Below are 27,394 nucleotides of genomic sequence, written 5' to 3' on the forward strand. Positions count from 1 at the left end.
ATCTCTTGTATCACAGTTTTCAACTTTCCATTTCAACGACTTTGTTCTGGAGCTTGATCCTGCAAACTCCATACTCAAGCGAGAGAACCCATTAAAAATGGTTTATTTGGAGACTGGGGCTTCTAATTTCTAATTTGTAATATTTTAATAAAATGCCTTTATTTTCTATAAGGTTAAATATAGAAAAAAGTATCACAACTAAATATATATTAGTAATAATAATCTCTTTTCTATAACACTCTTAATCTAGAGATCTCAAATCATATGTATAAGATATAATATAAAGAGAATTAGGTTTCTTGTTCCACAATGCACACTTCTGATTTTACTACTATTATTTTTTTCTCCTTTCACTGCAGAAGGCTTAGTTTATCAATACTTACACAGTTTTTGAGAGCATCAGATGGAAAGTGCTACCTCAGTACTAAAAAAGATTTTTACCTCCTTTATGTGCAACAAATTAAGTCGCCACTAGATGGCGGAATTCCTTTACTTACAATAGGGGTTCTCAAACTTCATTGCACCGTGACCCCCTTCTGACAACAAAAATTACTTTATGACCCCAGGAGTGGGGGCTGAAGACTGAGCCCACCCAAGCCCCACTGCCTGGGAGGGCGGGGACACACACGCAAGACGTAGCCTGAGCCCCACTGCTCTGGACCAATGGTCAAAGCTGAAGCTCAAGGGCTTCAGACCCTAGTCAGGGAGCCTGCAACCTGAGCTGTGCTGTCCAGGGCCGAAGCCCTCGGCCCGGGCAGTGGGCCTCGAACTTCAGCTCCGGGCCCCAGCAAGTCTAAGCCAGCCCTGGCGACCCCATTTAAAGGGGGTCGTGACCCACTTAGAGGTCCCGACCCACAGTTTGAGAATTGCTAACCTGGTACAAGCAACTCAGAACATGCCAGGATTCTTAAATTAGGTAAAATGTGTTGTAGGAAGCACTCCAGGAACCAGCAAAATCAACTGTAAAAAGATTGCAGCAGAATTGTACTGAATATGGCAGAAAAAATGGTACCGGATCTTTAATGACATAATTATAAATTTCCTAGAAACATGACTAAATTTCATAAAACTACTCCTCATTTATTTTAGTTACTACCTTTTCTATATTGACTTGATCACTAAAGCATTCATTCTGATCAACAATTTAGATTTCTTTAGCTGACTTCTAGGTTTGTAGGACTAACTTCTTGCTAATTAGGTTTACCCTTAAAATAAACTTTCTTGTTGTTCATTAATATGGAAATCCAAAGCTTTAATATCATAGTCCAGAAACAAGTCTATATTCAGTTAAATGCCACAAGTGCTAAGAATCAGAGGCCTTCTCTGTAAGACGTTCTGAGATGGACTGTCCTTTCCTAAGTAGAGAAGAAAACATTGGAAATTATATAGATTTTGTTTCTTAAGGGAACAAATGTTTTTTTTCCCCCCCCTTAGGCTTTCTGCTGTTTCTCAGAGGATTTATCAATTATGCAAAGGTTCGGAAGATGCCGGATACATTTTCCACTCTGCCCAGGACCAGAGTTCTCTTTATTTACTAAAGGTAAATCTTATACACTTTTGAGGGGTTTTTTTTCTGGTTTTTGTTTTTGTTTTACTTTACTGGGCAATTTCTTTAGGCTGGGTCTGCTCTGCCATAATTTCACAGGCCAAAGCCAGTGGCTGATATTTTATTTCCTGGGCTGCCAGCTACTGTACATACTTCTTAGTCCAGCTTCCCTATGACAGTGCAACAGGAGTTTAATTTGAAGTATCAGGTATCTGTTCCAGAATTTGATTAAGGGAATTTTAGATGCTTTAGATTCCAAGATTGCTTGGTACACTTGTGCACTCTGGAGGATGTAATTCTTAAGAACTAATAATGCGCTTGAAACATGTGGCATACCTTCAACATGAGTTAGGGTCACAGACCAAGTGTGAGCAAAGGCATATAGCAGTGTCTTTGGCTTATGTCCCAGAACCAGCACTTCATCTGGGTTTTCTGTATTACTCATTCTCTGCCAGGTTCTGGGAGAAACTCTGAAAGCCACTCCAACATGCCTTTAACTAATTGTGGTACCTGAATAATGTTAAGGATTTTTTTTTTTAAATCTAAAATCCACCCACTTTTGTGCTGCACATTAACATGTTTTGTTCTTGTCCTTTGCTGAAATCTTGGGTGGGACCTTGATGGAGGCTTAAATAGTTCAACTTGCTTAGTACATTTCCTTCATACAATAGATAATGGCTAGCATTAACCTTCTTTCTCTTGAGGCAGAAAAAAAATCCCTGTAAGTAAGAAGTTGTTTCCCAGATGATGAGTACTCCATGAAGCTAGTTTTCCCCAGGACAGAGCTAAAGCAGTTGCATCCAGGGCAGTAGTAGAAAAACAAAACTTTAAATCAGGTGTCATTAAATTGTTTGGCCCTCAAAGCCAAGGCTTTGTTTTCCTGTTCCATTGTCTCTTCACTGGGCCAGGAACCACACAGATTGTAAATGGTTTTGCTTTATTAAACTGAACCTGAAAACGCTATAAAAAGAAATTGCTATATGATGGGTTGGTTGGTTGGGTTTTCTGCTGCTTAGGGTTTGTGGTAACCTCTGAACCCCTCTTAAATTCTCATTGTTAGTGGTTGAACAGCCACGTATTTAATACTTGAATACTAAAGCTAATTCTGATCCCAGCAGCTGGTATTCTGGTCTTCTTACATAAGAACAGCCGTACCGGGTCAGACCAAAGGTCCATCTAGCCCAGTATCCTGTCTACCGACAGTGGCCAATGCCAGGTGCCCCAGAGGGAATGAACCTAACAGGCAATGATCAAGTGATCTCTCTCCTGCCATCCATCTCCATCTCCATCCTCTGACAAACAGAGGCTAGGGACACCATTCCTTACCTATCCTGGCTGATAGCCATTTATGGACTTAGCCACCATGAATTTATCCAGTTCCCTTTTAAACATTGTTATAGTCCCAGCCTTCACAACCTCTTCAGGTAAGGAGTTTCACAAGTTGACTGTGCGCTGTGTGAAGAACTTCTTTTTATTTGTTTTAAACCTGCTACCTATTAATTTCATTTGGTGACCCCTAGTTCTTGTATTATGGGAATAAGTAAATAACTTTTCCTTATCCACTTTCTCCACATCACTCATGATTTTATGTACCTCTCTCATATCCCCCCTTAGTCTCCTCTTTTCCAAGCTGAACAGTCCTAGCCTCTTTAATCTTTCCTCATATGGGACCCTCTCCAAACTTCTTCAAGTGACTTGACTCTTCATTTCTTATAGGAGTTGCTTGGTTCCTGGTAGCATAGACCTTGAAGCCTATGTTTTGAAATGCAAGTAGTCATTTTTGTGCTATCATTTTTGGGTGCCCAACCTGAGACACATTAAAGGGGCTTGTCTTTCAAAGTCTGGGTCCTCGGCACATTCTAAATCAGGCCTCTTTAAGATATCGCAAGTTGGGCATCCAGAAACACTAGCCACTATGAAAATTTAGGCCTTGATGTTTCTTCATGCCCTAAACTTCACTCTGTTGGATAAACCAATAATGTGCAATGTTGAGAAGCACCTCAAAACACTTGTGGTATCACTATAGCATCCTTCCTCAAATCAGATTCCTCTCTTACTTTTTCTGGTGCCAGTGAAGGGAAGCTGCTATTTCATTACCTACCTTTTCACAATTTAAAAAACTTAATTATATATCTGAAAATTATTTATTATGAAAGTTAGAGGATATTAGAGGTTAACATTAAATTCATACATTTGGTTCTAGTGTCTAAAACAAGTACTACATGGTGATGTTCTCATTCTCCTGATTCTTTAACGCAAACGTTTTGAGAAGAGTAGTCTGAACTTATTCCATATTTGTATCTAGAAAAAGGTATATATTGTAAGAACATCTATATTGCCGTATATTAATTGTAGCTAGTCACCAAAAGTCTGGTTTGTTTCGCTAAGAAGGGAATTGAGATCATGTATACTAAAAGGAGATTTTTTTGGGATAGATATTATGGGGGCTGAGAATAAGACCATAATTAATAGTGAAGATTAGGTATGTAAGTTAAAAATTTAATTGGCAGAACCAGATCTGAGTATTGCTTGCTCTTTACAAGGAGGGTGGGAATTTGATTCATGTGCAAGTGTTGTCTGTTGGAACTGTTCCTATGTACAGTAGCTTGTTTTCACTGTGTTTGGCTTATTTGTCTTCCTAGCATAGAGAACATAATTTTTAAAAAATTATATGAAGGGGCCTAGAGTCCTTATCAGAATAGTTATGACCTTTTACTCCTCTTTGACTGAGACATCTCATGTATGGCAAAGCTTGTGCTTGCTGTGGAGAAGAGTCAAATTTATAAAGTTACCCATAAATATTATCTAATTATAGTAGCTGTGCCAGAGTGGACAACCGTTGTGTAATCAACACAGACTATTCAGTTCTGACAAGCATGTGTATGCTATATATACTGAAATGTGAGTTCTCTTTGACAGGCCTTTCGGATTCTTTGTCTTGTTCAAATTGAATATAATTGTATGTGAGGTGCACATTTGACTACAGAGAAGACAAAATGTTTTATTAAAGGATTTTGTGACCCTAAAATGTTGGATTTTCAGGCCTGTGTTAAATCACATCTGTTTAATTTATTTAGATTTAAAACAAACTATGCAAAGAGCTGTAGGTACCCTGAAAGTCTTCTAACAGCATAATAATGATCACCCAGCAACAACAACAGAAATCCTATCTGGATATACACAAAGCAACAAAAAAGTTCTTTCTCCCCTCTTCATTCTCCCCATAGCCTCAGGAATATACCCCCATCCTTCTCTACAAATGCTATTTTAAAGATGAAATAGAGGCCAATTTGTCCATAGCAATAATACCAAAGACTGACTTGTGTAAGCCAACTATTTGGACTGCCTTGCATATGTCTAAAAAACATTATAGCACATATTTGATCAGTTCCCATGCAGCTGCTGTAGCTGCACATATCTCACTGGGTTTCTACATCTGCTGTGCCTCTATATAGTCTGTGTAGGTGCTTTGTAGGAACAAAACACCAGCTCTTCCTGTTGTGCTTGTGTCGCTTTCTTCTCCTCCTGAGGGAGCTGAAGCAGACATCATTAAAATAAGACCTTTCACTTGTTTTCTTTTAAAAATGAATATGAGAATAAATAGCTGGGAAAAATGCTGACCACTGAAAAAACAAAAATATTACTTCCAATTACCATTTGCTTGCTAGTGCATTCCACCCACATCATAACACCATGGATGAGAGCCAGACATGCTGAGCTTAATAAAGAGGGGATATTATAAAAACACGATTTGTAGTAATATTGAAGGTGGACAGAATCACTACCTATGTATTGGGAACCTTGTGAAGAAATTAGGGTTGCATTTTCTCTGTTTATTTTTTCCTTAAAAGACAGTTCCTTTTAGAATTAGATCATTTAAATTTGGTGATGGAATCCAGCATGTCATAACCTTCTCCAAATACACCTGTACTGATTGACCTTGCAAGGACAGGGAGAGGGTAGAAGATTCCAAAGCATGGCTCAGGCTTCCGGAAGAGGCCCAAGGATCATTGCTTGTGAGTGGCTTGTGAACTTGGAGTGAGGATTTTCTGAGGATACTGCTTTTAGTTAACTTGAATTACAAGCCAGTGTGTATCACTTTAAAAAAAAAAAAAATGAACAGAGTTGTTCTTGGATAAAATCCCATCCGCCGTGAGTGAGTGACAGAACTGAATAGAACACTCTGGAACCTGTCACTGTTAGGATGGTGATTGTTGGTTTTAGTTTTCTGAGGGATTGGGGAGGGTGCTTTGTGCAAGCCAAAAGTAGTTAACAGTAAAATGAACCTGGCTGAAAGCTTGGCATATGCTATTTAAATACCGTGTTCTAATGGGTCATGTTACCTATCATTGCTGAAAATCTTCATGGTATACGACTGCATGCAGTTGGCACGGCAAATCAGTATCCAAGTAGAAGATACAAACTACACTGTAGGTGTACTAGTTTCATACTTTATCCTTGGTGCAAAAACATCCCAGTCAGAGTAATCAGGACAGAGAGTTTAGGAGGTTTGGCTTCTCCAATATCCCATATGTTTGCTAGCATGTAGCCATATTAGGGGCACAAACAAATCAAACGAAACATGGAGTCAGAGTTTGCTCTGCCTGAGTGACATTATTATGGATTTACACCAGCATAACCAAGAGCAGAATCTGGCCCATTGTCTTAGTTTTTCTGTTGCTTTATGTTCTAAAGGGGTTTGAACTCTGAAATTGTCAAATAGGCAGAAAACTACTGTGTAATTGTGCCATCGCTATAATCTTGTAACAGTGCTCAGATGCATGTCATATGTCTTCCGACATCCTGCATCTTTGTGAACTACATCCTTCTCTTAACCAAAATAACAATCTAACTATAGTTTCAATATTCAATATCCTTCTCTGACAGATGTTTTCTGGCAAATGTCTTCCTGCGTTAATGAATTCTCCCTCAAGAAGTAACAGGACACCTGCAGGAAGTGAATCAAGACTCTGAACACAGAAGAAAAATAATCACCTGCTTTAAAATAAATAAATAAATAAATAAAAGTACTGTTGATAAAGAGAAGAATTTCTTTCTATTTGTTTCTAGGTGTAAAATTTTAATAGTTAATGCAGAATTCTGTAATCATTGAATCATTAGTGGGCTAATGTTTGAAAAAGCTATTGCAGTCAAGTCTGTGATGTACTAATAATGCCTTATATAGTATTTGTAGTATAGCATGAGCTATGCCCCTGTAGCCAGTAGGGGGCAGTCTTGTTTTATTTCATTCTCCATCTTAAAAATGATTTTGGAATCCAATATTTTAGTGTAAAATATGTATAATGCTGGCTATTTTGAAGGGGTGTTCTCAAAAGTTTAGAAGACTGTATTGTTATGACTACATTTTTGCACATATCTATCTGCTGTTAAATCTAAAACTGTGCTGTCTCTATACCTGGAAGTAAAATCAGCGTGCACAATAGATTCTTTAAGGCATAATTGGGGCAAAAGTATTATTTTGAAGGTGGCACCAGTATTGTTTTTTTTTGTAGTCTCTTCTAAATCTTGCAGTATATTTTACTTTCATACTGCATACTTTTTGGACTATATAGGGACTTCTGCAATATGTACTGGTAGCATAAAGCTCAAAGATCATAACACCACTTTGTATAAAAAAATTTGACCTTGCAAAAGAGAGGTCAGGTTTTTTTTGTTGGCTTTGGGACTTTTGAGATGATCCCTAACCTACCTGTAATTCTTGCTTTTATAATTTGTGTTAGCAAAAACTATGATGCATTATAAGTGTAGATTTAATGTGCACTTTCGTGCTTTCTGCCAAGTGGTAATTCACTTTGGAGTTTTACTGTGTTAAAACTGTAAATATAGCAGAACATTAATAAATGTCACTTATGTAGCAATTTTTGCTGTAGATAAGTGTTTAATTTAGAAAATGAACTTTATTGGAATCTGGATATCAGTTGCCAATACCATCTATTTAATGTCTTGCAAACCAGTGTGGTACAAATGGAACTTTAATTTCTTCTAGAAGAAAGTTTTCTACATATCTATTTCCTGAAATTCAAGGTCTTTCTCCTTTTATATAAACAGTTTATCAAGTCCTTCAGGCAATATCCAAATACTAGCTATCCTTCTGGCAGTTTCAAAACAAGTGGTTATATGAACAATTTTAAATTGTTTTTGTTAGTCTAGAATGTATAACTCTGTTTGTCAAAGATTTATTCATAGTCTTCGTGATTATACAGTTGTAACAAATAAGCAGTTGAGCTTACAAAGATCTGTGCAGATTACACAGAGGCTTCTTTTTTAAATAGGAATAAGTGTACACATTTGCAGCAGGAAGAATTAAGTTTACCTGGCAAAGTAATATCTGCAGCATTAGAGAACTCTAATTCACATTTGCCCAAACTTGGTAGATTAGCCTTGTGTTTATTCTTGTGGCATTTGGGCCTTATTTGGTCTTGTATATTCAGAGAACTGGAATATTTTTCATTCCTGTTTCCATTCATTTGGTGGCCAAAGACTTGTCAGACGCCCATAGTGTTCAATTACTTGTTTAAGATATCGGTTCTAGTTTAAGGAATCATTTAATGGGGGGGGGGGATGTATAGGCATGTGGGGGGAATATTCTGTAAAAATGGGTAAATGGTTGGGCTTGAAGAATCTGTTATTAAATGGAGTTCTACATTGGCTTCTCTAAATTCCAAGTTCCAATAATTATTTTGGGGTTAAGAAGCAAATCTTATGACAGTTAAACCATTTTATACCACATAGGTGGTGCTTATAGTTGTGTGATAAATTAAATTTATTAAACACCTTTGGCCTCTTCCCTTGCCCATTAGTTCATCACCCTAGGACTCCCAATATTCTAAATTCTTGAGCAAGTTTAAATAGCAGACTTGTTTTTTTATATCAACCTTGCATAAAAATATATTTTTCCTTGAAAGTAGACTATCCCCCCCCCCCCCCCAAACAAAAGGATAGTGGCTTGAAGCCTAAGTTGAGTATTCACTTCTGCCCCAGTGACAGTTAAGTGTCCTCTATCTCATACCATGGCCTATGCAGAATACATGATGGTGAGGCCTTTTGGCACATATTTGGGATGACATGTATAGCTCACTCAGTGATGCAGCCATCCTAAACTCATGCCTATAAGAGCTTTATGCCACACCACTGTGTTTTCCTTTGTCTTTTTATTTAGATAAAATTGTATTCTGATCGAGGTCTTAGGTTCAGTCATGTTAATCTTGCTAACTCTATACATATAACTCCCATTAAATGGAAGTAACATGCACAGAAATGCAAGAGGAACAGGTTCTAAGTATGTGGTAGGGCGAGAGGTGGCATGTGAAGGAGAGAAAATGCTGCAGAGGTCTATACTTCTCCCTTAGAATGACCCAGTAAGGGTTCACTTTGGTAATTTAAAAGATGGAGTAACAGACACCAAAGGAGAATTTACTTCTGGGAATCTAGAGGGCTTCAGCACAGATGAGGAAAGAGATTGACCCTATAGTGAATTACTTTGGGTTTAAAAATCTCTCAATTTCCATATAAGAAATGTCAAGCTGCTTTGGGTCCTTTAGTTAGCTATGTGTGGAATAAGAGATCTAGGAGACTCTGGGCTTGTCTGCATACACCAAATTATAGCACTTTAACTATACTGGTATAAAGAAGTACAACCCCCTAATGTGGATGCAGTTATAGTGATACCAAGGTGCTTTATACTGGTATAACTTCCAGGAATAGGCTATACTTCTATGAGCTACCTTTATATCAGCATAACTGTCCACACTAGAGGTTGTTATAGCTATTTCAGTTAAAAAATAAATCACACCTCTAACCAAAATTATAAAAAGATCAGTTGTAAGCACCTAGGGGATAATAGGGTGATACATTGCCAGCTTGGATTTGTCAAGAACAAATAATGCTTAATCAAACTAATTTCCTTCTTTGATAGGGTTACTGCCCTTGTGGATAGGGGGATGTAGTAAACCTGATCTATCTTGATTTATGGATTCTGAAACAGTCTTACATGACATACTCATAAGCAAACTAGGAAAATGTGGCCTAGATGAAATTACTTTTAAGGTGGGTGCACAACTGGCTGAAAAACCATACTTAGAGTATTTGACAGTGAACCATTGATAAACTGGGAGGATGTATCAAGTGAGGTCCTGCAGGGATCTGTCCTGAGTCCAGTATCATTCAATATTTTCATTAATGGAATGGGGAATATGCTTATAAAAATGTAGTTGACACCAAGCTGGGAGGGGCTGTAAGCACTTTGGGGGACAGGATTAGAGTTCAAAATGACCTTGACAAATTGGAGAATTGGTCTGAAATCAACCAAATGAAAGTTAGTAAAGACAAGTGCCAAATACTACTCTTAGAAATGAAAAATGAAATGCACAAGTACAAGATTGGGGATAACTGTCTAGGCAGTAGTACTGCAGAAAAGTATCTAGGGATTCAGACTTAATTTGTGATCCACTATGTGATGCAGTTGCAAAAAGGCTAATCGGGTTTATTAACAGGAATGTGGCATATAAGACATGAGAGGTAATTATTCTGCTTTACCTTGCACTGGTGAGGCTTCAGCTCAGTTCTGGGCACCACGGTTTAAGAAGGATGTGGACAAATTGGAGACAATCCAGAGGAGAACAAAAAAATTAAGAGGTTTTGGAAACCTGACCTATGAGGAAAGGTTAAAAAAACTGGGTATGTTTAATCTTGAGAAAAGAAGACTAAGGGAAGATCTGATAGATCTTCAGAGATCTTTAGGACTGCATAAAGAGGACAGTGATCAATTATTCTTTATGTCCTCTGAAGGTAGGACAAGAAGTAATTGGCTTAATCTGCACCAAGGGACTTTAAGGTTAATATTAGAAAAATCTTTCTAACTGTAGAAATCGTTAAACACTGGAATAGGCTTCCAAGGGAGATTGGGGAATCCCATCAGGATTGTCTCTAGACTCTAGATATACTTGATCCTGCCTCAACATAGGCTGATGTAAGTGGGGAGTAGGGTAGACTAGATAACCTCTTGAGGTCTCTTCAAGCCCTATATATCTGATTCCATGAAAATAGTTATACCAGAACAAAAATTGAGTTGACCAGGCCATGCTCAGAAACAAGAGTTTATTTTGTCTCTTATTCCAAAGAGGCATTGAAAATGATAATTGGGAATCATTTTAAGAACACCTTACTAGAAGGAAAATGAAAGCAGCTGTTAAAAAAAAAAAAAGTATATGCTCACGCACACATGAAAGGGAAACTGGTAGTGAATATAAAAAGTTAAGAATTGTAGAAAATTGATAAGGAAAACCAAGAGACACAAGGGGAAATCTATGACCAGCACAGTTAAGGACAATAAGTGTTTTAAACATTAGGAGCAAAAAGAATTCTGACAATGGTATTGGTCAGTTACTAGAGGGAGATGTTAGAATTATCAGTAATGCAGAAATGTTCACTAAATATTTCTGTTCTGTATTTGAGGAAAGAACAGATGATATCTCATCATATGGTGATAACACTCTTTCCATTCCACTACTATCTCTGAAGGATGTTAAACAGAAACTACTAACGTCAGCCATTTTTAAATCAGCAGGTCCAGATAAACATGTATCCAAGACTTTTAAAAAGAGCTGGCTTATGAGCTTGCTGGACTGTTAATGTTGATTTTCAATAAGTCTTGGAGCACTAGGGAAGTTCCAGAAGACTGAAAGACAGCTAATATGTCAATTTTTTTAAATGGGTAGACCGGATGACACAGATAATTATAGGCCTGTCAGCCTGACATCAATCCCAGGCAAAATAATGGAGTGGCTAATATGGGACTTGATAAAGAACTAAAGGAGGGTAATGTAATTAATGCAAATCAACATAGGTTTATGGGAAATAGATCCTGTCAAACTAAGGTGATATCTTTTTTTTAACGGGATTACAAGTTTGGTTGATAAAGGTAATAGTGTTGACACAACAGACTTCTGTAAAGTGTTTTGATTTAGTATTATACAACATTTTGATTAAAAAATTAGTGGTATAAAATTATCTTGCAACACATTAAATGGATTAAAAACTAATAGATCTCAAAACGTAACTGTAAATGGAATAGTCATTGAACGGGTTCGGTTTCCAGTGGGGTCCCTCTGGGGTCGGTTCTTGGCCCTATGTTATCTAACATTTTTTTTCAGTGACCAGGAAGGAAACATAAAATCATCACTGATAAAGTTTTGCAGATGACACAAAAATTGGTGGTAAATAATGAAGAGGACAGATCACTGATTCATAGCAAGCTAGATTGCTTGTGAACTGGGCTTAAGCAAACAATATATGCTTCAATATGGCTAAATGTGTATGTCTAGGAACATGTAGGCTATAATTACACAATGGGGAAGCAGTGACTCTGAAAAAGATTTGGGAGTCATGGTGGATAATCAGCTGAACATGAGCTCCCAGTATGATGCTGTGACCAAAAGAGCTAATTCAATCCTGGGATACATAAACACAAAGGGCTATTGAGTAGAAGTAGAGGTTACTTTATCTCTGTATTTGGCACTGGTGCGACCGCTGCTGGAATAACATGTCCAGTTTTGGTGCCCACAATTTAAGAAGGATGTTGATAAATTGGAGTGGGTTCGGAGGAGAGCCACAAGAATGATTAAAGGATGAGAAAACTTGCCTTATAGTGATAGACTCAAGGAACTCAATCTACTTAGCTTAACAGAGAGACGGTTGAGGGTAAATTGCTTACAGTCTATACGTACCTACATGGGGACACATACTTAATAACGGGCTCTTCAATCTAGCCAGGAGTCTGACCTGATGATCGAGTTTATCTTGTCCAGTTGAAAGAATTGGGTTTGTTTAGTTTGGAAAAGAGAAGACTGAGAGGGGACATGATAACAGTTTTCAAGTATCTAAAAGGGTGTCGTAAGGAGGAGGCAGAAAACTTGTTCACCTTAGCCTCTAAGGATAGAACAAGAAGCAATGGGCTTAAACTACAGCAAGGGAGGTTTAGGTTGGACATTAGGAAAAACTTCCTGTCTGTCAGGATGGTTAAACACTGGAATAAATTGCCTAGGGAGGTTGTGGAATCTCCATCTCTGGAGATATTTAAGAGTAGATTAGATAAATGTCTATCAGGGATGGTCTAGACAGTATTTGGTCCTGCCATGAGGGCAAGGGACTGGACTCGATGACCTCTCAAAGTCCCTTCCAGTCCTAGAATCTATGAATCTTTAATCCTATTTTACCCACTAGTTTGTAGAGAGACTTTGCCACACCTTAAAAATGACATTTGGAGTTGTGGTAATACTGGTAGGCGGTGGTACTATTAACTTAGGTTTGTTTTTTTAATTCAGTGATTCCAAGAGTTGGATCTGTTTCTTTTAAACTGGCCTACCATTAAAGTTGTAAACAGCATCCAACATTTTTAAAACCCTATCAAAGTGTGCAAAGCAAATGTCTGGGTTTCCATGCAGAAATGGTAAATTCATGTATGTGGCATCAATTTCCCGGAGCTGACATCTACCTTAATCCACTTTAATCCAATGTTAAGGAGTTAAACTCTAGACTTTTTTTAAATTGGGACTACCCAAAACTGCTTGTAAAGAAAGAAAGGTACATTATCTCTTTGCCTCACTAAGCACTGCTTTAGCTTAGTGTGTGATGATTAAAATGCTTTTGTTTGTTTTTCCATGAAATTTTAATGAGGAAATTTTTAACAAAATAAAACCCAATATGTGTTGTTTAATGCAGATGGGTTTGAGCCACAAGACTTCCCTAGAGCCTGAGGCTGTTGGTGTTTAGGTCAATCTTTACTGTTTAGTCTTTCAAGAAGGCTGACTTGTTTCCTTGGCCCAGTGTTTTGTCTGTTCCATTTAGTAACCAAACTTTTCTGCTCGGAGGTAAAACTGTTGGATTTTTGTTTAACCTTTCCTGGTGGTTGATGGTACTTTGCATTTACCTTAACATCTTTCGTTCCAGGTCTTAAAGTGCTTTACTAGCGTAGCCAAACATTATCCATGCCATAGTACAGATCAAGAAACAGAGAGAATGACATGCTCAAGTTTACACAGTGAGTCTTTGGCAGAGATGGGATTCGAATTCAGGATTTTCTGGCTCCCAGTCCTCTGCTGTGACCAAAAGATTATTTCATTGTAAGTCTAATAAAGTAATAGGTTTAACCATTTACATCATCATTAGCCTATATGCAGGAAGAACAGGCTGTGCTAGAGAGGAGCCACTCTTTAATTTGATATAAATATTAGAAACATTTGTATGATTCACCATTTTTCTTTGCAACCATTTAAAAGTCCCTTTTGGAGCTTTTTTTTTTTTTTTTTTAGAGCACATTCCTCGATGTCTTATTTCCAGCTCCCCTGAAGGAAGAAAAAGCAAGTGGATAGAGACAGGATGAGATGATGATGATGAGAGGAGAACACCATGTGTTGGAGGAAATTAAATCTGTCTGCAAAGAATGGAGGACTGTCAGGTGGGGAAATTACGAAACCTGTCCTTTTGTTCTTTTACTCTATCCTAATGAGAGTTCAGCTTCAGAGGAAAAGGTTTGGTGCTAATTGTCCATGGCCTTCTGTGAAAATAGTGAGGATTAAGGCTGAGCAATGAAACAAGTTAGTGGGAGACCTCCTCACAGCCTAAAAAGATTGAGGAATTTTTCCTCTTTTCATTCCAGCTGATTTTCTTTTTTTTAACATGATCATGTTTCCAAGAAGTGGTTGATGAATACTAGTAGATATTTTTTTAAACCTAAAAACTTCCATAGACTTTGCTTTATGCCAAAGGCAACAGGAAAAATGTGTTTGAAGTGCATTCACTGTGCAGCACTTTGGCCATCACAAAGCCAATGATTTGAATTTGTTTTTGGTGGCTTCCTTTATGTAAATGACTCATTACTTGAATTATCTTGGCTCATTTTATAGTGTGGTGTAGCCTGATCTTTTAAGTTATTCTTGGGACTGGTGCTACGAAGTGCTGAGTGCCCTTGAAGTTAGTGGAAGTTGAAGGCACTCAGTATCATATAGAAGGTGCTTAGTGCTTTGCAGGATTGGGCCCATAATTTAGGCAAAAAGCAAATTGACCTACAGTAGGTTGCTGGTGTGTAGCTTTTCTCTATTTTCAGATCATATCTAGAGAGTATGTGGGACTTGCTGCCATCTCATTACATCATGAAATAAGTTTTCAGAGCACATACTGTTGCTTTTATTTCTTCATATTGAGAGCAGAGTATACTTTTAATTAGAGGGAAAGATAAACAAATGTGTTGCGGAAAATATGTACAATAAGCCAAATCTAGTAGCAGTCGGATTAAAGAGGCTTTTAAAAACTCCTTGAATGTGGAGCATTTACAAGGCTGGGTTTATTAAAGACCCTTATTACTCATCATATAAAAACATTTACCCATGTTAGGAACAGGAAAAGGTTATTAAGTTCATTCAAGCTAGTCCCTTTATAAAATATTGTTTTGAGTACAGCCGCTGCTCAAGAAATGAACTCAGGACTGCACCTCCCTGCAATGTTTGCTTCTTAGAAGTTAATTAACCAATGCAAAAGTGTTCCCTTGAGTCTATGTGCCCAGTATTCTTTGTTAAGAGTTATAACAGAAACAACTAACATCACAGGCCTTAGTGTACTAGAAATTGCATTATGTTTGGTGTTCCAATAATATGAGCAACAGCATATGATTTCCTCCTGCAAATAATCCTTTGGATAGTTAGTTCCTTTTATTAGAAGATGCATAACTCTTTCACATTGGCTTAAAAAGAGAATGAGCTCATGGGAAAATTGATTCATTGGTTAAAGTTGCCTACACTCTTCCTTTTCCCACTAATGTTGGAACGTTGTTCATATTTTTCATCTCCTTTGTTGACAGGTTTGGTTAAAGAGATTCTCGTAACTATTGCAGCTGTTCATAAATATCAGCAAATCAATGATTTGGGGCTCAATTTATTGAAACCAGCAACAAACATCAACTCTTGTCTGTTATCTAACACAAAAGTAGGTGCAGGTAATAATTGTTTCTTACAACTTTCTTACTTAATCCTCATGTTAAAGTGGTGCCGTTGCTTTGAAATGACCAAGTCAAGCATGCTATCCTTAGAGTAAAGGGTTTAAGAGGAACTTCTCAGGGTTGCTATTTCTTTGGACCCTAGGCAGTACCTAGGTTTTTTTTAGCCTGGAGCAGAGCTTGTTGTTTTTTGCACAGTTTTTACCAGGTAACTCCCCATTATTGTCTGTCACGCAGTAGATCTAAACCATGATTTTTCATGTGCAAATCAAACATTTCTTAGCTTTTGTGTTTAGCTGTGTGAAAATGTTGTTGTGTATATTTGGGGTTTTTACAGCACTCTTCATAGAAAGGAGGAAGGGAAGACTGAAAGATTACTGTCTGATCAATATTTTTCATTCGTTCATTTAAAATACCTTTCATGTTTAATTTGAACATGCAGTTGGCAGGTGCCATTTGAACACACAGTCTCCCCATGTGAACGTTACATGGGCAGCTACAAGTGAATTTGAACACTCAATCTTTTAAAAAACTGCCTTAGTGTTTTGACTTAAAAAAAAAAATTCAGCGACTTAATAGGTATTAAAATCACTTACAAAGCACAATAAATATCTCCAGCAAACTTGGGTAGCAGAAAAATGGTGGTTTCTCTTTTTGTTCAGATTTGCATCTTTTTTTCATGTCTACCCACTGTTACTTTTTTAAAAACATTTTTACAGAACAAGAGAAACAGTTGTATGAATTATAATATTTGTGTATATTTCAGGCAGGAGCAGTTAAATAACTAGTCCAGGTCAAGGATAGGATACTTTTATAGATGCTCTGTGTATGCAAATATGGAGTAGAACTTTCTCATCATCTATAAGCTCTATGATAAAAGAAAATACATTTAAAATAATGGACCAGTGTTACTTTGCCCTTGTGAATCTCATAAATGTATAAAAGAGCAAGGGAATCTTTATGGGAGACAAGTTGTGCTCAGTAGACACAAACTGGAATTTAATGTAATTAAATAGGCTTCTTTGTCTATATCTAATAACTTATTTACCACTATAATAAGACAGTAAACTCCAGGTTCTGAGTGCTTCCTGAGGTACAGACTCTAGGAGAGGAAGGGACCTCGAGAGGTCATCGAGTCCAGGCCCCTGCCCTCATGGCAGGACCAAATACTGTCTAGACCATCTCTGATAGACATTTATCTAACCTACTCTTAAATATCTCCAGAGATGGAGATTCCACAACCTCCCTAGGCAATTTATTCCAGTGTTTAACTACCCTGACAGTTAGGAACTTTTTCCTGATGTCCAACCTAAATCTCCCTTGCTGCAGTTTAAGCCCATTGCTTCTTGTTCTATCCTTAGAGGCTAAGGTGAACAAGTTTTCTCCCTCCTCCTGATGACACCCTTGTAGATACCTGAAAATTGCTATCATGTCCCCTCTCAGTCTTCTCTTTTCCAAACTAAATAAACCCAATTCTTTCAGCCTTCCTTCATAGGTCATGTTCTCAAGACCTTTGATCATTCTTGTTGCTCTTCTCTGGACCCTCTCCAATTTCTCCACATCTTTCTTGAAATGCGGTGCCCAGAACTGGACACAATACTCCAGTTGAGGCCTAACCAGCGCAGAGTAGAGCGGAAGAATGACTTCTCGTGTCTTGTTTACAACACACCTGTTAATGCATCCCAGAATCATGTTTGCTTTTTTTGCAACAGTATCACACTGTTGACTCATATTTAGCTTGTGGTCCACTATGACCCCTAGATCTCTTTCTGCCATACTCCTTCCTAGACAGTCTCTTCCCATTTTGTATGTGTGAAACTGATTGTTCCTTCCTAAGTGGAGCACTTTGCATTTGACTTTATTGAACTTCATCCGGTTTACCTCAGACCATTTCTCCAATATGTCCAGATCATTTTGAATTTTGACCCTGTCCTCCAAAGCAGTTGCAATCCCTCCCAGTTTGGTATCGTCTGCAAACTTAATAAGCGTACTTTCTATGCCAACATCTAAGTCGTTGATGAAGATATTGAACAGAGCCGGTCCCATAACAGACCCCTGCGGAACCCCACTTGTTATACCTTTCCAGCAGGATTGGGAGCCATTAATAACTACTCTCTGAGTACGGTTATCCAGCCAGTTATGCACCCACCGTATAGTAGCCCCATCTAAATTGTATTTGCCTAGTTTATCGATAAGGATATCATGCAAGACTGTATCAAATGCCTTACTAAAGTATAGGTATACCACATCCACCGCTTCTCCCTTATCTACAAGGCTTGTTATCCTATCAAAGAAAGCTATCAGATTGGTTTGACACGATTTGTTCTTTACAAATCCATGCTGGCTATTCCCTCTCACCTTACCACCTTCCAAGTGTCTGCAGATGATTTCTTTAATTACTTGCTCCATTATCTTCCCTGGCACAGAAGTTAAACTAACTGGTCTGTAGTTTCCTGGGTTGTTTTTATTTCCCTTTTTATAGATGGGCACTATTTTTACCCTTTTCCAGTCTTCTGGAATCTCTCCCGTCTCCCATGACTTTCCAAAGATAATAGCTAGAGGCTCAGATACCTCCTCTGTTAGCTCCCTGAGTATTCTAGGATGCATTTCATCAGGCCCTGGTGACTTGCAGGCATCTAACTTTTCTAAGTGATTTTTAACTTGCTCTTCTTTTATTTTATCTTCTAAACCTACCCCCTTCCCATTAGCATTCACTATGTTAGGCATTCCTTCAGTCTTCTCGGTGAAGACCAAAACAAAGAAGTCATTAATCATCTCTGCCATTTCCAAGTTTCCTGTTACTATTTCTCCCTCCTCCCTGAGCAGTGGGCCTACCCTGTCCTTGGTCTTCCTCTAGCTTCTAATGTATTGATAAAAAGTATATTGAGCTCCCACAGTGCTCAGTGTAGTGGATGGGAGTTGAGGGTACTCAGCAACTTGCAGGATAGGGCACGTCATCAGTTAGCAGTTCTAAGATGATGTAGGATAAAACTGTGGTTGTCTTGATGGGTCCTACAATTATAAAGGTATATTTTCTTTTCTTTTTGAATCTGCTTCTGTTCTTTGCTGTCTAATGTAAAATTACAGCCAGCTGGAAACAACCAAATGTCTCCAGTCTCCAAATAAAGTTTATAGTATTTGGGAAAGTATAATTGAAAAGAAAAAATGGATTTGGGAAATAAATTATAAGGGGGCTTTCCCATAAGGCAGCTGTCATTCCATGCACCCACTGGAAGAAACAGGACAAAGTTAATCCAGGTGATCAAAATACTCATCTAATTTCACTGAGGCTTAGAACTGGATTAATTTGTAGTGAAATGCACGAGTCTGTAGGAGGATTTGATGATGTAACTCTGTTTGGCGTTCAGGCTTGCATTAGCCTGTCACTGTGTCCCTCCCTCCATGAAAGGAGAATGTCCAGAGTATCTGCCTATTTGTGGCCCTATCACCCCATCCACAAACTTACCCCATCCCTGGCATGCAGGGAAGCCTCATAGTGTTGTCTTCTATGGGGCAGAAGGAGTGTGGACCTGGGGGTGGGCCACACAAAGCTGTCCCCTGTGCAGTAGAACCAGAAGAGGCAGATTTTGCCCCAAAGTAAATAGGACTGCTGCTGGTAGGGTGAAAGCTCCTTCATTCAGCCCTAGAACTGTGGTGAGCTGTGCTGGTGCAGGCACAAGATGGAATAATGAACCATGAGGAATAATCTGAGCACAAGCCTAGACTGTATGGAAAACCAGGGGATGGTAACCACAGATGCACAATGCACAAAAGGGCTTTTGTTTGTCAGAGTCTATCGGTGTTTAAATAGAACTGGCAGAAGCACAAGCACATGGTATCAGTGCCTTATCTGGGACCATGTTTATTCGCACATATTCATCAGTCACATGCGTTTAGCTACCTACACCAGTGTGAAGTTTGAAATTTCAGATGTATCACAGTGGTGCAGCTTCAGTGATCCTTCTAAAGCAAATGTCTGCCAGGCAGTGCTGGGAACGGGATGTTTTATTTAATTATACAGGTGTGGTATCCTTAAGAACATGCTCATAGTAGCCCAGGACTAATTAGCTTGGATGGTTTATTTAAGTAGGTGTAAAAAGAAACCAAGACAACTCTGCCTTGGACTGCATCTGTAATGAGCATTAACTACGTGCATTCCCTAGAGCAGGACTGGCTGTAACACCAAGCTACTTAGCCTTGGCTCTCAGCTGTGTTGGACTCTGGTGTAGTTAGTAGTCTCAAGAAGTGAGACAGCATTTCTCTGCCTGGTAGTATAGTCTGGTATTCTTCCCCACATCTGTAACATCCCAGATTACTAGGGAGCTCCTTAAAGCACTGGGATATGCATATTGTAGAAAAGCCGTGAGCTTGATTGATTGTGTCTGCACTGCACCAGCTAAACTCGCAGTCCTCTTCCATGTTGTATTAGACTTGGTATAAAACAGGGTGGATTTAATTTAAATCAAATTGATTTAAATCATGATTTAAATCTCCAGTCAGGAAGACTTGATTTAATCATGGACTTCTACATAAAAGTACATTCTTGTTGGTTGTTATAACCTTAATATATATTCTTCGCAACTCAGAGATAAATGTAGGTTTCATTTTTAAAAGGTGCACATTATACATTTTAAAGTGATTTCTTTTGAAAACTTTTCAGATTAGTTTTACAGCTATATTAGAAAATAAATGATAGGTTATTTCATTTACCAATGGTAATTGAAACATATTTATGAAGTCACTGGGAGATGAACTATCTCCAATTCAACAGATTAATCATTAATATTTGGAGGATTTTCTTGCCGTGCTGTATTAGGATGAGAACATCACCAGACAGACATTTAAACTGTTTTATTTAACTAAAACAACAACATTATGTATTCTGGATTTTTTTCTTCAACAGCAAACATACAATATTTTAACAAAACAAGCATATGATTTTTTTGAATTTAGTTAAACATTCAAGTTTTTTAAAACAGGTTTGTTTTTGTTTAAATTGTTTTTAACTAAAATAGTGAAATAGTCGATTTAATTTTTTTTTTTTAAACAAATCTGTCAGTCAGGTCAACATGAGAAACTTGAAATATTGGCTTCTGCAGCTAACTCAGTCATCTTCACCTTCATTTTCCTGTTTGTCCATAATCTGGAAAAGAAAAACAAGCTTTCTTGTTTTTTTAGGTCGATTTCTTAATTTGCAATGAATTAGTCCAAAGGAAGAAAATATTCTTTCTACATCGGCAGAAGAAGCTACTGCTGTTAAAAGTGAAATTATCACTTCAGCAGTCTCTGAATCCAAGTGCTTAAGTGACTTCCACCAGTTCACTGGTGTGACTTTCTTTAAAACATCATCAGCAAACATCTATTTTTGAATGGTTCTTATTCCCAAACTGCGTCTCTTTTACGGCCTGCTGCCATTATAGGTTTTCCCTTCTAGTGAGAGAATGGTATGGTAGATCTCAAATCAATGAAGGCTACACTCAGACCTCAAGGCTTCTGGAATATGCTGCTCAAACAGTTTCATGTTTGTTTCTACTGCCTGTCCCTCCTTTCTCACATTTATCTCCAGACTTCTCCTTGTCCAGATCTATTCTGCTCCAACAATCTTCTATTCACTGAACTTTTTGAAACTTTGCACTTTTAGAGAGAGGTAAGGGATTGACATTGTGTACACAAATCTGCAGAGGTACTATTGAAGTCTGTTATTTCTCACCTCTATATAGTATTTATTTATTTAAAAACATTTTTTGCTGTTAACAAGCATGTTATCTCTGGAGACACAAATCCATAGTTTGAGAACTGCAAAACTAAGCGCATCTGATGGTATCTTCTAGACTGAGCACTGAGTCCCATTGGATAGATAGAAAGATTAATCTAAATAATCTATACAGAAGCCCCTGGATCCCCATAAAACTGGGTCCCTTAATCCATGAACTTGGAACTCATTTATAAAACTTTTCTTAAACGTTTCATGAATATATTGTCTCATACTATAGAATTAGAATATATAATCCCTATTCCATGATGAGATATCTTTGAGTTATAATGTACCTTAATTAAAACTATCTTCAGATAGGTTTTTTCCTCAAAAAACATTTTATCAAGAAAACCTGATTTTAAATTTAAAAAAAATCCAGTTTTTTTTAAAAAATTTTAAATCGTTGATTTTTATCCACCCTGGTGTAAAACTTGGGATGGATTGTCTTGGGCTCATCTCCTCTTTGGTGGTTTCAAAGCCCTGAGGAGGAATGCGGAAGGAATGTTTCAGGACATTATGCCACCCTTAAAGACTCCAACTCAGGGTGGCTCTGGCCAAGGAGGGCTTGATGTTCTTACCTGTGTCTAACTACTGTACTCCTGGGGGCATTCTGTGCCAAAAAAATTAAAAATTCTGCAAATTTCATTTCTCAAAATAACATTACGTAATCATGCCAGCTTCGATTATTTTGGTAATTTATTTCAAAATACCTGTCAGCAAGTATGTCTGTAACAATACAGACACACACATAAATTTCCCCAGGAGTAGAGTTAAAGAAACCCCTATAACAACCCACTTCCTGTTTCTCTGCCACCTTTCTCCCCCACAAACCCAGCTGTGGGGGTCCCCCCAGCCAATAGATCCGAACCCTCTCCCCCCCCACAAGCCCAGCTGTGGGGCCCCCCAGCCCAGATACCCCCAAGCCCCCCCCCGAGCCCAGCCATGGCCCCCCTAGCGCCCAGATGTGGGCCCCCCCAGCCCAGATACCCACCCACCCTCCCCTCCCTGCCCCAGAGCCTAGGGATCCAGAGGGAGAAACAGCCTGATGCTCAGTCCCAGGCCTGCATAGAGTTTCCTGCGCGCCACCCTCTCCTTCCCTCAGGGCTAGCTGGGAACTGCGCTTCCAGGGCCCTCTAGCTCCCTCTCATCACCCCAGCAGTGTCTTCTGTGTGTGGGCTGGGCTCTGCCAAGTCCAGCAGCCCCTAGTGGCAGCTAGCAGCACTGTAGCCCATTTCTGTGTGGGAAAGGAAATTCTGTGCATGTTAAATTCTGCAGGATTCTGCATTGCGCAGTGGTGCAGAATTCCCCCAGGAGTAAACTACGTAGTGCCACACATCAGCCGTTAATATGTTGGCTAGTGATAAGAGACGCTCCTTTTCCCAAGACTGGCCTGTGCCTTTCCTTCTCCAAGCCTTTTCCATACCCGGGCACGCAGCTGAAAATCTCAGAGCCCAAATTCATGTGGCATCCTCCTGCTGCATATGAGAGTCCTCATTCTGAGAACTGATACAGTGCCAAAGTCTGTGATCCTTTATGATCTGACCCTGTCTCCACTGAAGTCAATGGTCAGATTCTCATAGACTTCAAAGGGTGCAGGATGGAGCCCACATAAAGCAAAGCTGAAACCAGTGGGAGTTTTATTTGATTCAAGATGCAGAATCTGACCCATAAGTTTTTTCCCTTCCTAACGACATGAATGTTCTGCCAAGTGGCTCAGCTCAGGAGCGGGTGGTGGTTGGATAAAATCAGCTAATGGTGCGCTGCACATGTGGGACTAGGTACTCTTACTCTAGAAACTTTTCATTTCACTCCCTGGGAAAAGAATAAAAAAGGTGAAACAAGGTTCTAACCTATATACTGCGCTTGGTAAACACACAAATTGTCCAGTACATCTGTGACTGCAAAACAGAGTCGGGATGTGGGGGGAGAAATCTAACCAGAATGTTGTTTTGTCACAAATACTAACAGAACTGTTTGTGCTAAGGGATAGTACAGCAAGACAGGACATCCACTAGCAGGGTTGCATAGAATTGAAATGCTATTCTTTTCTCTTTATTCTGACTGAATAAAAATGGAGGCAGGCAGATGGAGGAAGGAAAAAATTTTAGCTAAAAGGGTTAGTTTTACTGGTTTGACCTAAAAAAAAAAAAAAAAAAAAAAAAAGGCAATTTAAATTTAAACCACAACATTTAAACAGACGCAGGCCTCAAATTTATGTTCTGTTAAATTAAAAAAATGTTTTAAACAAGACTGATATCAATAGACATGGTTTCTGGAATTTAAAAACAAGAGCTCCCTTGCAGTGTGTATAACTCATCCATTGCAACGCTGTGTTAGGGCATGAGACCCAGGAAGCGAAATGGGCTTGTAAGTAGCTGACGAGTAAGACTGACTAATCTTTTTTTCATGGTGCAAGCTGAGCGAAGTGCAAAAACTGAACAAAAAGATGCTAACTCTGAAAAGTCATTTTAGATTTGTGAAGTTTTTGTTTCAATGACCCGATAGTATTAGTTACACGGGGTAGGAAACTGGCACTTAAAAAATGTTCTTCACCTGACAGTGCTCCCATGAAGGTTGCCTCCACTTCTTTTCTCTTTCTGAGGTACTCAGAGATCACTAAACACTGTGATAGCCAGATGCCAAAAGAGCGAAGTCAATGAGATATTAGTGTTGACTGTGGAGGTTTATTTTACTTTACATGAATTGTTACAGTAGTTGGGATCTGTGAGCATCTATCCAACCACTTCATAATGACAACTAGTGCTGATTATTGACACAGCAGCTCTGAAGAAAGAAGAGGAGCCATAGTCATTTTAATCATATATAATGAGACTGTCCCATATTTAAGCATGCCCGCGGGCAAGTATCTGATCATCAAAAAATCGAATGTTTTTGATACTCAGATTATTGTTCCATTGGCTCTTTGAACCAATAACTCCCTGCATCATTTGCTTTGTGCTGCTCAAATAGAGCTGAGATCCTGCAGCTCTTACTACCACATGTAATCCTGATTCATGTGAACAGCTGCATTGCTCCAACAAGTTGCTGAGTGCTGTCTGTGACGTACATAGTTCTCTTTAACATCCAGTGGGTCTACTCTTATGAGCTAGGATTGTAGGATTAGGGTGAGCCAGTGTTACTGCTTCAGATTGAAAGACATTGCTTGTCTTACTGAGAGAGAAATGATAAAGGCAGAGAGAGGCACTATCTATGGAGGTACTTACTAGTATTGGAAAACAAACCTATGTCACATATGTAGCCATGTATTTGCCTTTCGGTAAGCCTGTTTATGCTTATTATCAGTTTTTTCCATATCACTAATACATGGAAAAAACTCATCACATGTTCAAGCCTCCTACACTAGCTAACTTTTTTGCCCTATTAAATCACCATATAATATAATTTAGCTGTAGTGTTCCTTTCTGGGTTACTGGCATTGAGGGACGGTTTGGAATGATGTGCCATTTTATCTGCCTCAGTAAGAGAGTAAAGGAACAATACAGTGGTGAATAAGGGTGAAGGGCATTGACAGTGACGCAGAGTAAGGCGTGAGCTGTGTTACATGGTATGAGCAGATGTTGCAAACTCTTCTGCACCACCTGTGTGGTGTCTTCTTTATATTGTATAAAAATTACTGTAGGGTCCTAGAGTGGGGATCTCTTACATCCTATCACTTACTGCTATCTCCTCCTTCATTATTGCTTAGGAATTTGAGTCCATAATAGCAAAGGGTCTATGGTGTTAGCTCTGTTATAGCGGGAGCAGGACATAGTTCCCTAAAAGGCTACTGATCAGATACTTAAATTATGCTGCACTTCAACTTGGCCTAATGGCCAAGATGTGATTCTTTACCTTGGCTTTTTACGCTCTATGGGCATGATACAAATCCCACTGAGGTCAGTGGAAAGATTCCCATTGACATCAACAAGCTGGAGCAGGTCCCATATTTAAGGAATGGTTTCTCTTGTGCTTGGGCACAGCTACAGTTTAAGGATGGGGTGGGTGCAGCATCTCCACTTTGACTGCCTAGAGGGGGTGGGGTTGGGGAAGAGAAAAAGACCCTCCATTCTCCAGATGTGCATGCCCGCAGTCCGCACTTGTTTTTTTGCGTTGCTCGACAGTCAGGAAGTGAACTAATGAGGATATGTTTTGGAAACTGCAGCTCTGCTCCACAATTGAGCTATGGGAGCTGTGTTCTTTGTAATTTCCCATGTTGTAGCGCTACGATTAATCTAACTGGCTTTCCATGTGGTGGGAAGAGCTGGTAGGAATTACTTCTCAGACATATCACTTTGTTACCTTCAGCTGGCAGAGAGCTGCTGACATAATACAAGCGTGAGGTAATTTGTTCTGTGACTGAGGGCGTGAGCTGGATAAAGCATTCACCCGGTGAATAGCACCTTGCTGCAAGAACCTGCTCACGCAAGCAAGTCTGAGTATGGCCTGGAAAGCTGCTGATTTCAGATGGAACTGGAAAAACGCAGGCAGGAAACAGGAGAAGAAGCTGTGATGAGGGTTGGGGCTCTGTGGAAAAAAGTAGCACTGCAACCCCATGCCGTATGGTGAGGGTAAATCCTTGATAAAACTGATTATCTAGATGCCATTACAATATATTGGAGATGAGCCTAACACACAACCTCAGATCCAAAAATGCTTAACTTTGGGGAAGTTCAGATCTAAACTTTGTGACTCAGCCCCCCGCCTCCACAAAATATATGGGGGCAGATCCCAAGTCCTACTGCAGAGCACCCATAAAGCCAGCAGTTCGGGATGCCCTGTAGTGTTTCTCTGGGTGGCACAGAGCAGTGATTCATATTCTATCACCTCTCCCAGCCCCTTGTGCAGGGGCGTCATAGGGGCATCCCTGAAATGCACCCACACTAGCAACCCTTTGGGACCATAGATAGCTGGCCTCAGGAATAAGGAGTACAACATTTTGAAGCCATCTCTGGCTGCCTTAACCCAGTATTGGGCTGATCACAGCTTGAATGGAGCCGGAGATCTAGCCCATACATATATGACTGAATTTGTTTGTAAATCTTTGCTTTCAATCCACACAGCTCGCATCCTTGTAACCTATCCTGCATTTAGCAAGCAAGGGTTATATTAACTGAGCATCCCCTGAGTTTACAATAACATGATGCATAGACAAAAGAATCCTGTGCCTCCTGAAGATTTGGAGAACGATAAAAAGAAAGTGCATCTTTGACCTTTTTTTTTTTTTTTTTTTAACCAGAGCAGCTAGAGATCTATAATTAAAGACCCAGTGGCTGTAATGGGAATAGATTTAAACTCAAGGTCAAAATCCCTTCTGGCACTTCCTCTTCCTAATAACCATGAATAAAAATCAAACAAATCCAACTGGCTCCAGCCACTAATCTATAACAAGCAAAGGTCACAGGCGTGATAAGAAAATAAAGCGACCACAAACAGCATTACTTAAAAACATATGTTTGAACATGTTAGAAAGTGAATCCCAGGGCAGAGCAATGGCCATTCCAGCAATCTGACTTGATTGGAGTGCTACCGCGAATCTCATTGCTGGCAACAAATGGGAGATGATTTCAAAGCCAAATGAATAATGCAGGGGACAACATATGGCAGAGAAAGTGTAATAGTGTCTGATTTCCATGCTCTCCTGGGGTGTGAGGAGTGAGCTATGCAGAGATGGGGAAGGTTTTATGTTTCAGTGCCGTGGTACAGGAAGTGTAAATTAGTAGTGTGGGGGGAAATGGAAATTTCCACTGACCTCCAAGCATATTCCTCTCCCTGTGGCCTTGTCTATATACACAGACTCAGCCAAAAGTTGTTGTGCAGACAAGGCCTAAGCCTCTGGACTTGCCTTTTCTATGTCTATTGCCTGTGTGAATCAATGTCACTGGCTGGGGTTAGTTTTCAGTTGTACTTTTTAATGCGTGAAAAATCCATTGCATTGTGGCTATTTGAAATCAGCAGATACCTTACATCAACTTCAGGACCTTGTGTTTCGATTTAACAATTGTGAAGTTATAGTGCAGAATAAAAGAACAAAGCACAAAAACAATAGCTCCAACCTCTCCCTTATATACAGGCTATTAATAATTAA

The 27,394-nt window shown here is 39.1% G+C and overlaps 1 protein-coding gene across 1 annotated transcript in view; it reads left to right on the plus strand.

Moving 5' to 3' along the window:
* NDFIP1 (Nedd4 family interacting protein 1) overlaps positions 1–7,426 on the plus strand; it is a 32,513-nt gene extending 25,087 nt beyond the window's left edge. Inside the window, exons 7-8 of the mRNA XM_030572389.1 lie at positions 1,435–1,540; positions 6,434–7,426. Of these exons, the coding sequence (XP_030428249.1) occupies positions 1,435–1,538 (104 nt within the window). The 3' untranslated portion in view covers positions 1,539–1,540; positions 6,434–7,426. The remainder of the gene's footprint in view (positions 1–1,434; positions 1,541–6,433) is intronic.
* Positions 7,427–27,394: the final 19,968 nt, after the last annotated feature.

The sequence above is a fragment of the Gopherus evgoodei genome, chromosome 8, assembly GCF_007399415.2.
Source record: "Gopherus evgoodei ecotype Sinaloan lineage chromosome 8, rGopEvg1_v1.p, whole genome shotgun sequence".
NCBI lineage: Eukaryota > Metazoa > Chordata > Testudines > Testudinidae > Gopherus > Gopherus evgoodei.